Source organism: Neovison vison, chromosome 12 (genome assembly GCF_020171115.1).
Source record: "Neovison vison isolate M4711 chromosome 12, ASM_NN_V1, whole genome shotgun sequence".
Lineage (NCBI taxonomy): Eukaryota > Metazoa > Chordata > Mammalia > Carnivora > Mustelidae > Neogale > Neogale vison.
Genome location: NC_058102.1, coordinates 81,912,366 through 81,926,111, shown reverse-complemented (window position 1 = coordinate 81,926,111; position 13,746 = coordinate 81,912,366). Strand labels below are relative to the sequence as shown.

The following is a 13,746-nucleotide window of genomic DNA, read 5'->3' as shown; positions in this document are numbered from 1 at the left end:
GGGAGGTTGGGGTACCAGGTGGTGGGTATTATAGAGGGCACGGCTTGCATGGAGCACTGGGTGTGGTGAGAAAATAATGAATACTGTTTTTCTGAAAATAAATAAATTGGAAAAAAAAAAAAACTTCATCTCTCATCTTAAAAAGGAAGTCAGGCAAACCCTGCACTTTATATTTCACAGTGTAACCAAAATTATTTTAAAAATGTTTTAAATTTACCTCCAGCAAAACAACTTCGGTTTCTCCTGAAATGTCTAAGACCAGTTAAGGAAGATTCCCCCTGACTACACAGGGGCCTCACCTCCATGCCGCCACACTGCCCCTTTCCTGATCACAGAGCAGGAGACCGTGGCGTCTGAGACCACACTCTCTGGCCATCCTTCCCTCCTGACTGCAACATCGTGACATCATCTTCACATTTATCCTACGGCTCTCAGCCCAGTTTACAGTCCTGGCTCCGTAAGCTCCCAATTCTCCACACAGGAAAACAGCCTCTCTCTGTGACCCCTGTGTGCCGCCTCCTGGCCACGCGGCTCAAGAGATGCAGTAGCAGCCTGCCTTCGGAGTCAGCCCTCTGATACAGCCAGAAGACTCAACATAAAAACACTGCAAACCTGGGAACATTTTGTCGCATAAAAATAAAGTACTGACCAAGAATGAACCTTATGTCAACAGGGATGACAGAAGATTCACAGTTTTGGTTTTGGTTTTGTTTTTTTTAATCAATTGAACTGAATTAAATCAATCACTATGAATTGAAAATAATTTAGCACATGAATCCAGAGAAGCCAAACGATTTGATTCAGCTCTACTAACAGAATGTGGCTTCTCAGAGTTATGTCTGCAGTATGATAAAGGAGATAATTTAGTCCTTAAAACACACTTCCATGAAATAGCTTTGTTCTCTTGACTCAACTTTCTGTCTTAAGGTAGACGCCACATGCTGCTACCCTCCACTTCCAACACCCCCACTTATCAGTATGTTATTCAAAAGTCCCTAGATGTTATAAGTATCTTGAGCAACTTGGGAGGTCACTGAAATTCTGTTTTCATTTACATCAAAAGCGCCCTGAAATTTTTCCCCCCAAAACCTCTGTTCTGGAAGATAGGGGTGGAAAGGCGCAGTGTATGAGATCTTGACCCACAATACAGCAGGCCCTAGAAAGACAAATAAGTTTTGCTTTCAGAACTTTTTCTGAAAGCTAACATATAGAAATAAATGGATTATTTTTAGCAATCTATGTGGACTAATGGAGGAATTAAAAAAAAATCAGGGTACTTCAACTCAACAAACGATCCAGAACCCTACAAGGTGCCAGCAAGTTACAGAAAGGGCAAGGAGGGTGTGGGCTCCTGGAGCCAACAGTCCAGGAGGAGAACTAGGGGTGCTGTTCAAACACAGAGGAAGGGCATCTTACCCGGCCTGGATGGGTGAGAAGTCAGAAAAGGCCTCTTGGAGGCAGCAACATCACCTGAGGGATGAGGAAGCATCAATAAATACAAAAGACAAACAGAAGGTGGGGAGGCAGGCAGCAGAGACACCAGACAAAGGGTCAGACCCAAATCCCAGACCTGCTCCTGCAACAACTGGGATCTGACCTTGAGCAAGCCGCTTGCGCTTTCAAGTTTTCATTTTTTTTCTCATCTGTGACGGGATGGTTAGATTATGTCTGTTTACCCTAACCTTTGCCGTGCATCAGGAATCTCTGGGAGCTTTCTAAAAATACTAGCTCCCTCCTCCAGAAATGTGGTTTCGATTGGTAGAGCACCTGTGTTTCTCTCAACAGCTTTCCAGGTGATGCTGGTCTGATCGGCAATGGTGGTGTAGTGGTGAGCATAGCTGCCTTCCAGGTGATGCTGGTCTGCAGTCATCGTGGAGAAACACTGGATGAGAGGTCTCTCAAATCTGTGGTTCTCAACCCCCAGTGCTCAAGAACACCCTCTGGGGAGCTTTTCAACATCCCGAGGTAGGCTGCATTCACAACAATTAAACCAGAATCTCTGGGACCCAGGCATCTGTATCTTTCCAAGTTCCCAGGCTGATTCCAAGGTGCAGCCAATGTTGTGAACCACTGTTCTAGGGGCTCTTCACACTTCCATTTCCTAGGACAGCCACTGAAGGATGGCAAAGAGAAGGGAAGAGAAGCTTTTAAGTTTCTCCCTCTCTTTGGGGTCAAATTAAAAGGAGAACGGCATGCCAGAGCTAGTGACGGATTTTAAATGGAACTGTAGCACACAGTAGGGTTGATTTTTGACATATGCATAATTCACACCGACACATGACAGGTAGAAAGATGCTTATTCCAAAATGCTCTCAGTTCTGAATTTAAAATTCAACGGAATACATATAAAATGACTCCATGGTGTGTTCTCTGCAATAGTTAGTTAGGATTTGATTTGCATGGCTGCCTATAATATGAACATTACATTCCTACCCCCAAGGTTACTTAAATCCACTTATTAAGGCAATGGTGAGCTAAACAAACAGTAATTAGAAACACTCCAGACTACCTTTTAAATCTGTTGCTAAATTATATTTTTCCTGCACCAAAGCCCATACACACAGCATGTCCACAAGCATCACAAAACCAAAACCTCAAAAATATTTACATTCATAAGAGCCCAAGTTCCTCTGGGTCTTCCCATTGGGTTCTGCAGGGAAGTAAGGCCAACTTTGGAAAAGGGCTGTTCATTACTGCTATTTCTCACATCTGGGTAAATAAAGCACTTCCCACATGTGGTTAGAAATCCCTAGAGAAAACTAATTCTCCGTGGGTCTGAAAATGAAAATGAAGAACACCTCTGACAGACTGCTTCATTTCCTGAAATGAGTCAGAAATGAAAGCAATTCTTCAGCAAAGAACATGTGCACTGCGGTACAACTTATAAAATAACGCCAGATGATACCTGTGGCTAGGGGGCCGGGCCTGAGCACGGAGGGAGGGCCCGGAGAACAGGACTGGGCCTTCTGGGCTGTACTTAATCTCAGAGATGCTGCTGGCGCTGTCTTAGAGGTCTGCAAATCCAATGAGCTGCCGAGCATCCCGGTCTCAGCTGTAAATCTTGATTAGCAGTAAGACTGCTTACATTCCATTAGGAAACTGGCCCCTCTCCAAAGGGTGGAAGCAGCCAGAAAGGATTCATGGGCCATCGTGGGCACAGAAACAGCAATTCTTACAAGAAAAATGGTTTTACTTCACTAAGAAGAGTTTCTGCCTGTTAATGATTCAGACTGGTCTTTCTTCCTGAGGAGAAAGGACAGCTGTGTGCTGTGACTGAACACCGTCCAGGGAAGCCCCTCCTTCCCCATTAGGCCGGAAGGAAGTGCTGGCATATGGTCAGGGACTGGAGGGTAAGAAAGCCTGAAATACCCTTCACAGTAACTGATGAGGACCAGTGCACAGGAAGGTGACAAACAAAGCCTGTCTTCCCCAAAATCGAAGGCTGCTTGTGTACCTTAGGTGGCTCACTACCGTTCCTTCCATAATGGGTATTTAACAGGAATCCCACTCCATTGTTGGTAATGGGAGTGGACAGGGTACCTGGAGACAACCTAGATGCCCATGAGCAGGTCACCAGTTACATCCACAACATATACAACGGAATACTATGCAGTCATTTAAAAGGCCACTACAGAGGATGCATGGATACACGGATGTGTGTTTTTGCATGATACGTTCAGACCAGACAATAATGTACCTGGACTCTGCAGAGCAAACATTTGTGTCAGTGTATTTAAAGAGGTTACCTGACCGTGGAAGGAAGGGGCTAGGAGAGTGTTAACTTTTCTTTTAAAATCGTGAATACAGTTTGAATGATCTTTTCATGTACTTACCCTCCCTCTTTAACAATAGGCATTGTTAAATAGGTGGAAGGCTATTTTTGGTTTCTTCTTTATACTAGTCTCTCCGTATAAAACAAATGAAGGTTATTTTAAATAGATGTTATACGCTCAATTGCGTCTCATCTAAATTCACGTGTTGGGGCCTTAACACGCCGTACCCAGAATCTTACGAACCCTATGATCTTATGAACCTTAATGGAGTGATGAGGTTAAAATGCAGCCATTAGAGTGGGCCCTAATCCAGTCTGACTGGTGTCCTTCTGAGAGGAAAAATGGGCAGAGACCCACACACACAGAGGAAGGACCACATAAGGACACAGTGAGAAGATGGCAGCTGCGAGACCAGGGGAGAAACCTCAGAAGAAACCAAATGTGCCAACACCTGGACCTTGGACTTCCAGCCTCCAGAACTGTGAGAATATAAATTTCTGTTGTTTGGTCACTCAGTAAATTTATCTGTAAATAGACTGAGGGACACAGTTCTACAACACAACAGGGGGAGAGGCACCAGTGAAAGTATTTGATGGGTTAAGAACCCACCATGTCAATCCATCCAAACCCTTGAGGAGAGCAGCAACCTCTTTGACCTCAACGGCAGCAACTTCTTCCTAGGAACATTGCCAAAGGCAAGGGAAGCAAGGGCAAAAATGAACTATTGGGACTTCACCAAGATCAAAAGCTTTTGCACAGCAAAGGAAACAGCTAACAAAACCAAAAGACAACTGACAGAATGGGAGAAGATATTTGCAAATGACATATCAGATAAAGGGCTAGTATCCAAAATCTATAAAGAGCTTAGCAAACTCAACACCCAAAGAACAAATAACCCAATCAAGAAATGGGCAGAGGACATGAACAGCAAAGAAGACATCCAGATGGCCAACAGACACATGAAAAAGTGCTCCATCTCACTCGGCATCAGGGTAATACAAATCAAAACCACAAGGAGATATCTCCTCACACCAGTCAGAATGGCTAAAATTAACAAGTCAGGACATGACAGATGCTGGTGAGGATGCAGAGAAAGGGGAACCCTCCGACACTGTTGGTGGGAATGCAAGCTGGTGCAACCACTCTGGAAAACAGCATGGAGGTTCCTCAAAAAGGTGAAAATAGGGCTACCTTACAACCCAGCAATTGCACTACTGGGTATTTACCCTAAAGATACAAATGTAGTGACCCGAAGGGGCACGTGCACCCGAATGTTTATAGCAGCAATGTCCACAATAGCCAAGCTATGGAAAGAACCTGGATGTCCATCATCAGATGAATGGACAAAGAAGAGGTGATAAAGAAGATGGTGGCTACGCAGCCATCAAAAGAAATGAAATCTTGCCATTTGTGACGATGCGGATGGAACTAGAGGGTATTATGCTTAGTGAAATAAGTCAATCAGAGAAAGACAACTCTCATATGATCTCCCTAATATGAGGAAGTGGAGATGCAAAGTGGGGGGTTCGGGGGGTAGGAAAGAATAAATGAAACAAGATGGGATCAGGAGGGAGATGAACCATGAGGCTCTTAATGTCACAAAACAAACTGAGGGTGGCTGGGGGGGAGAGTGGGAGGGAGAGGGTGGTGGGGTTATGAACATTGGGGAGGGTATGTGATATGGTGAGTGCTGTGAAGTGTGTAAACCTGGTGATTCACAGACCTGTACCCTTGGAGCTAATAGTACATTACATGTTTATTTAAAAATTTAAAAATTAAAAAAAAAAAAAAAGAAGAACCCACCATGTCTGCTACGATGCATCATTTGGCAGGCAAAGAAACTGGGGCTCACTGTGCTTCTGACTACATCAGAGTCACCCCCTTCAGTGACATGACCCAGGAATAGTGACATGACCCAGGAATAGAATGGGTTTCCTACCTCCTTAGTCTAGACTAAATCTGCTCACGCCACTTACATTTTATGGTATTTTTAACAAGTCCCATAACTTGAAGGACTAGCAACTGAGATATTTTATTAGTGTCTTTTAAAGGCCTGGCTGATGTTCAAAAGGTTTTCTTCCTGTGCTGATAACTAATGAAGAGGAAGGTGTCACAGCAAAATTATTAATTAAAAAAAAAAAAAACCTTGGTGCCAGAGTTTGAAAGAAATCCAGAAAAATAAGCAACGTGCCATATTTGCAAGCCAACCTAATTTTTTATACTGTAAAACATGTGGTTTCAGACCATATTGCAATATATTAAAAATATGGTAGTCCAAAACTAAATTTTTTTGAAGATTTATTTGAGAGAGAGAGAGAGAGAGAAGGGCAGAGGAAGAGGGAGAATCTCTAGCAGAAACCCCACTGAGCAGGGCGCCTTGATCTCATTACCCTGAGATCATGACCTGAGCCAAAACCAAGAGTCAGATGCTCAACTGACTGAGCCACCCCCAAACTGACTGGTGCCCCAGCCAATGCTAAAATCATATATAGAAATTATATATGTTTACAAATTAATTAATCCTTCTTTTAAAAATAGAGTTTAGGGGGCTCCTGGGTAGCTCAGTTGTTAAGCATCTGCCTTCAGCTCAGCTCATAATCCCAGGGTCCTGGGATGGAGCCCCATATATCCGGCCCCTGCTCAGCAGGAAGCCTGCTTCTCTCTTTCTCTCTGCAGCTCCCCCTGCTTGTGTTCCCTCTCTTGCTGTGTCTCTCTCTGTCAAATAAATAAAAATCTTAAAAAATAATAATAATAAAATAAAATAAAAATAGAGTTTAGAAATCAGAGCGATATATTAAAGTCACAGACTGTGCCTATAGTATCTATAACCTAGAAGTGGGTTAAGGCCCAGGCACATGAAAATACAATCAGAACTTAAAGATAAATATTTGGAACAGTTTCGGGCTGCATTCAGAGGAAGGCAGAATCCACCCTGAATGGTTAGGAAAATTTTCACGGAGGGCAAAAGCTCTAAGCCAATCTGGAATTAGATACATAAAAGTTACGAAGTGATGTATGTCCACATCTATCTTGCTACTAAAGTTTTAAAGGCAAGAGCTATGGCTAAGATCCTAACAGAGTGCCTGGCAAATAAAAGGCATGTGTCAGTGCCAAGGCAGGAGAAACCAGCGGGAAAGTACACAGTAAGAAGTACCTAGTGTGGGTTCTCGTAAGGAGGTTGTGGGGTAGAAGGTTAAATAAGTTACGATCAGCCTGTAGAAGTGTTGAAGTTTGGGCTTTAGCCCTATGCACTATGGACTGTTAGAAGGTGTTTCTGAAGGAGAATGTTGCCAAGAGCACAGATGGGACCAGCAGTGATGCGCAGAATGGAAAGAGGTGGTAGGGAAATGACAAGAGCCAACCAAGCGGTGTCAGGGGTTAATCAGGTGATCCGTTGGGGAGTCTCTGCTTCCCAGTGTGTAAAATGGGCATCATACTGCCTATCTTCATAGGACTGTTTCGAAAGATTCAGGGGCTGTAACACATGAACAGTTATCACATCAGAAAATAGAACTGTCATTATCATAATCATTTTTCCACCCTGAAAGATACAGAAGAAAATGAGAGAACAAGGGTGGGGTACAGAGCCAGGGTATGTCCCCTTCGGCTCTCTTCAGGCACCTTAAACAGACAGTGCTAACGGCTGTCTTCTATTCTGGACGTGGAGTACACCATATTTTTACTCCTTAGTTCTCCAGAACTTAATACATTGATCCAGTAGACCCAGAAGGAACAGATGTCTGAAATAGTATTTAAAATCAAGACACTGAAAAATTAATTTTTAAGTTGTTTTTGTATATAAGTAACTAACAAGCTAATGCCAATCAGCTTTAAAACACTAAATTAATGGACTCAGCTATACATCCAGGAAAACCATTTTCATAATGAAAATGCCAATGCCTTTTTAATTAAGGATGGAATTGCCAACATAAAAGACTCAAGATAAATGAGGAATCGTTCTTTTCTCTCATAAATGAAAGAACATGATAACTCTGAATTATTCTGAGATACTGATTACCAGAAATTGTTTGGAATCTAAGCTACAGGATTTTCCAACTGCATAATAATCACTTCATACCGGGGCTGACAGCCTCAGACCAAATTTGACGCCCTGGCTTTTTAAGTTCTTTTTCCTAATTATTATCAGGAGACCGATGGCCCTATATTTAGAGTCATTATGCAGATATGAAGCTCTACTAAAGATAATGACAATTGGTCTAACACAAAGTAATGCTAGCTTCTTTGTAAATTTGACCTTAAAAGATCTGCTATACAGAAAAAACTATATGCACATTTATATAAATGTAGAGATGTGTGTTCATGGGAAAGCTTTACCAACTAATCATTAGCTCCAGTTATCATAAAATAAATACGTCAGAGATCTGTGCTGATATTCCTATTCTCAACATTCATGATGTATTTAAAAACAGTTTGCTCTTTAGCCCCAGACCAGGTTTCCACATTTCCTACATCACTGGAGGGTGTATGACTTCTTAACATTAAAAAAACAAAAAACAAAAAACAAACCCAACAAAGTGACTCAAAAGGGCTAACACAAAGGGAGTGAAATAAAACATAACTGGTTACTGCTGCCAGAGTCAACAGAGACTTTCCAATAAACAACGAGGCCAAGAGGAAGACAGCAGTGAGCAGTCAAACAAATTAGTAGGCGAAGACCGACATAGAGTAAGGAAGGCAAACACACCAGCATAACATGACTGTGAAGAGACATTAGTCAGCATATACATGCATTCAACACTGAAAATGAGTAGCCCCTTAGAGGACATGCCAGAAAACAAAATCAGGAATTTCCCAGAAGGAAGGAAAGAATTTCCACAAGGACAAGACTGAAGGCTAAGACAAAATGGGGCAGGTTATGGAGTAAACCACAAGATAAACTGAGAGAATTAGTTTTAATCCCTCTCCTTTACCTCCCCAACTGGCTTCCTTCAGAATGTTTCTTAACTTTCTAAACCTCAGCACTTTCGTCTGCAGTCTGAACAGGGAAGATATACGGTATCCCAAAGTCTCTCCCAGCTCTGACAATAGATCGGAAGTTTCTGTTTAGCTGATACACAGACTCTTTGTCTTTTATAGGCTTCTCTTACTTCATAATGAGCTTCAAGTTTGCAAGCCTGGAATTTCACAGAAAGGAGCCAAACTCTGTCAGCATGCACACGGAGCACAGCCTTAAAGCAGGAGTCAAGCCAAGGCCTCTGACAGGAGTCCAACCAGCCGGCCAGTTCAAATGTTACCTGTGACATCATGTCGACCTCATCATGTCGACAGTCCCTTTGGCCCTGCCCTCCTGAGCTCTTCTGAGCTGGGTACACTTGATTTCTCAGCCTCAACTCTTCACATAACCCTACAGGTTTCATAGACACTTACTTAAAAAGGTTAGGAGAACTGGTAAGAGGTAACAGGCACCGGAAATATTTGGTGGCAGCTCCTAACCTGGAGAATGGCACGGCGGGTTAACAAGAACCAGCACTCAAAGAAAGAACACCTCACACGGCCCTGTGGCAACGAGTCCTTCACTGGCTCCACTTTTCCAAGTCTTCATAAAATAATCGGGATGCAAACAAATGTTTATACCCACAGATATCTCGCAATATTATAATAACAGCAAAAATATCTGCCACAGGCTCGACCTACAATAATCAAGGAAGATTATGTAAATCATACATCAAGTTAGGCTCTCTTGGTACATGTGCCCCTCACTCCTGTGCTCACCCACTGACAGCCACTGCCTTCACCAGACTTAAGGTCCAAGAGGCACAAACCACATTCTGCTCGCGACCTTACCGGTAAAGTCTACTTCACAGCCAACACAAAATAAGCATCGGTTGAATGTTTGCTAGTAAATGCTCTCAAGTAAATTCTATATGGTCGGATAGCATGCAGCTAGTAAGCATGGTGTGTGAAGCACGTTGAAGTGGAGAGAACACCAAGGAGGAAGATGTTCTGGAGAGGTAAAGCAGCGATGGTTATTCAACAATGCAACCGTACACAACGTCCCTGAGTTGTGCATTTGAAACTGCATAAAATGGCCAATTTTATGTTATGTAAGGTTTACTACAGTGAAAAACGTCAGGGAACACTTCTGAGGCAAGGTAAGTGAAAAGGCAGGGTACCACCCATCTAAACTCTATGACATCACGTCTGCGTCTCTGAAAAGCTAGAGAGCGGCACGCTAAGGTAGTCATGTTTGGTTTATCTTAGGGTGATCTTTTATTTACCATTTCCTGTATTTTTTTTTCCAAAATATCCACCACTGTCCATGTCTAATGCACACCATGAGAAGAAGCTGTGTCCCAGGAAGCGTCAGGGATGGGAAGGTCTGGTGACCAGCAGATTTCATTTAGGTGGGGATCATTCACCTGGCTACAGCCCTTGATGTACGTACAGAAAACATACCACCTACGCGTGCCTTCACTGCACGCCTTCGCTGTGGAGATAATCCAAAGGCACGCCGCTGGAGTTCGATTTTTATATTATACGGACGCGGATTTGTCTACTTTTTCTTCCTCTTATGCCAGAAAGCCTGCATCACAGATTTGCTGCTCTATAACTACACTTTGCTCAGGCTGAGAAGAAGCCACAGATGGTGCTCTGGACGCAGTAATGCCAAACTGGAACGAAAGCACAGTTGTTCTGAGGGGACAGTGTTCAGGACCTGGGACAGGCGTGTCTGGAACTCCTCACAGAGAGTAGTGAGGTACCCGGGCAGCCTCGGTAAACACTAGATCCGTTGTGTTTCGCAGCTGAATTAGAAACAAGGCCTCTGGAGTCACACGGACTCGGGACTGAAGTAACATACGACGTAGTCCTCGGACCGCCACCTACGACTGTCATCTTGAGGGCTCTTGCCTCAGTTTCCCCACAAGCAAATGGAGATGACAACAGCTACGTCCAGGTATTAAACAGTACGACGTTTACTCAGAGATGCATCAAGAAAACCCAGGGCCTGCTGTCTGGGGACGCGCAGTCAGCACCCCTACTTTCATTTCCTTTCCTTCTTTTAGAGTGAGTCTAATACAGGAAGGCAACAGTGAATGTGTAAAATGACCAACTATCTACAACTAACAGGTAACATGGTAGGGACAGAAGAAGATATTTTCAATAATCTGCTAATTCACTCCATCGATTCAGAAGCCCTCATGATACAGCTCAAACCAATTTTCCTGTTCTGTCTTCCTCAGTAGTTGGAAAGTATTAATCACCATTCTCTGTGTACTTCCTATACCCGAGACCATGAAGCCACCCTTCAGTTTCTTCTTTAATATCCTAATATTTAAATCTTCTCTTCCTTTAAGTGTATCTGTGACTCCCCTGAGCCCCCTGCAAGCTCCCCCCACATCCCATTAACTGGGGACCCTCTGGATCCTTCTGAATGGGGCTGGGTATCACGCAAGGCAGGAGCCTGCTTCGTGAATCCCAGTGCTGAGCGTGGAAAAATACAATTGCATGATCATTATGCTTCTGAAGGCTATTTGACTTTGGGTAACAGACGAAGGTGTGTGGGTACTCCCGACACAGATCCAAGTGTGGCCAACGGTGCCCTCTGCGTCTGCCCCAGTGACCTTTGTCCTGTGCTCTGCCTGTGGTTACCAAAACAGTTTAGCAAGCTGATTAATGATGCTGTCTCAGATTCGGCAGTGCGCCAAATCCCTCCCTTCAAGAGAGCAGCCCCTGTCTTTGCAAAAGATCTACTCCCTTCCTTGATTAGCTCTTTTACTTGAGTGCCTCCTTAGGCAAAGGATAATGGAAATCTTCAGCGGGTTGGGGATGTGCCTGTGTGTGTGTGCAGGCTAAACCGTGAACTCCGCTACCTTCAGGCTAGAAAGCTCAAGCTCATTTTTCCAATAAACATGTACTGAGCCCAGCACTTAGCCCATTCAAAGATAAGCTAGTCATGCCTCATGAAAGAGAATATCAACAATCACACCACAGTGCAATATGTTCTAGAACAAAGGTATAGAGAGGGTATTGTCGTAGCTGCCTAGAGGGCGGAGAGGGAGGACGCTGGCTCTGCCTAGGCAGGGTTCTAAGAGTTGGGTAATTCACACATCTCTTTACCAGGCACTGAGGAATGAATGAGCTGACCTGCAGTGTCTCTGGGGGGTTAATGCCACTGCGGGCTTTTAATGCCGTCTACTTAATACCACTGCCACCAAATTGCTTTGGTTACTGTATTTGCTTTCTTGTTCTCCTCACATCTTCATGTCCTTACTTTATTTTCAGAAAAAAACATATGGTGCTTCCATTCTCTCCCCAGTCTTTCAACCCCATAATGTTTCCTGCCCTGGAGAGTTGCTTTGACTCTCAGGGAAACAACACTGGAATGGCTTAGCGGGAGCCAACAAAGAGACAGGAAGGAGGCTGCTTGGTGAAAGGAGCTAGAAAAGAGTGCGTGGAACCATTCCCGGAGGCGCCGCCGTGGCCAGGCCCTCCGTGGCTCCAGCAGGGAAGCGCCCTGGAGATGTCAGGGGCATGGCCATCCTCCGGGGACAGCTTCTCTGCAAATCATTTTCCAGCCTCCGCCCCTCACCTCACCTCCTTCTAGGGATATGATATTTGTCAAGAGGGTTTTTAAACCTTTCAGAGGCCATGCAACTCTCTGGGAAAATCTGGTGAAATTCAAGGATCCTCTCCCCAGAAAAATTCCCAGAAGCAAATAAACATAAAATATTGTACATAACTTCTGGGAATTCACAAACTCCTGAATCACATGGCTACTAGGAGGGGGCACATTGTTCAGTTTGAGTATTTTTGAGCTTCTACCCTGTACCAAGCACCATGAAGACCCACCTCAACTTGTCACCATTCTCCCACACACATTGCCTGGAACACCTGTCCCCATGTTATCTGTCCAGGAAACACCTTTTGAGCCACTTAAGCATCACCTCTTGAATGAAAATATTCATGAACCCTTCACCCTAACTCACCGCCCTCCCCGACCAAGAGGGACTAATTGTATTCTTCCTTCTGCCCTACTGAATTCTGCAGGATCTTGCATCAGAAATCCTACAATTGTTACCATCCTCATGCGTGTTCATGCCTTTCCCCTCCTGCTAATTATAAGCAACCTGAGGGCATGGACTAGAACTTAGTCATCTTTTATTTCTAGCGTCTAGTAAAGTCCTCACTCAGAAGAAAAACATCCCACTGAGAAAAACAGACACAAGAGCAAATACTTTAAACATGGCGTTCTAATGCTCCATCAGTTCTGTGATCTGAAGCTAAATCTTAAAGGAGAAGCTACAGTGAATAAGACAGAGTTAGGATTGGACACTACAGGCAGAGGCGGGGCAAGGCAGGCAGGAAACCATGCATACGGGGAAGAAGGTAATTCAGGATTCATGGTGATTACCAAGGCAAGTAGGAAGAAGTCATAATCGATGAGAGAGAAGCAAAGTGGAATGAGGTTACAGAGGGCACTGGGTGAAGTATAAGAGGGCTTGGACTTATTGTGTAAAGGGGGGAATTCACTAAAAGATTTCTATTTTAAAAATTTAAAAACCATTAACAAATAATAGTTATAGAAAATGGAGAAAAGGCACAAACAAGAAAAATCTGCAACCCCACCATATTGAGACAACCACTATCCTATTCTTTCATCTTCATACATTATGTAAATGTGTATCTAGGTGTATGTGGCCATGATTTTCATGTCCTTTTGATTCTGCTAATATTTATTAAGCATATACCAGGTACCCGACCTTGTGCTAAACACACTCCATGCTTTCTGTCGCCACGCCATTTAAAACTCACAGAAATTCTTAGAGGTAGTTCCTATTGTAATGCCATGTTAAAGAGGAAGGCCCAGTGAAGGTCGGAGGAAACGGCACAAGGCCACACGGCTCATATGTACCAAAGCCGAGGTTCAACTCCCAAGTTTTCCCACCGCAACGGTGATAATCTCATGCCACAATTTTTTTATGTATTCTCACGCATTTATTTTATAAGACAG

At 43.7% G+C, this 13,746-nt stretch overlaps 1 protein-coding gene across 2 annotated transcripts in view; it reads right to left on the bottom strand.

The window, feature by feature from the left end:
* Positions 1–13,746, bottom strand: part of ANO6 (anoctamin 6) — a 181,633-nt gene that overhangs the window by 132,410 nt on the left and 35,477 nt on the right. Inside the window, exon 2 of one of the 2 annotated variants that reach the window (XM_044227537.1) lies at positions 1,417–1,470. The exons of the other annotated variant lie outside the window; for it this stretch is intronic. Within the exon in view, the coding sequence (XP_044083472.1) occupies positions 1,417–1,470 (54 nt within the window). The remainder of the gene's footprint in view (positions 1–1,416; positions 1,471–13,746) is intronic. 2 annotated transcript variants of the gene reach the window in all.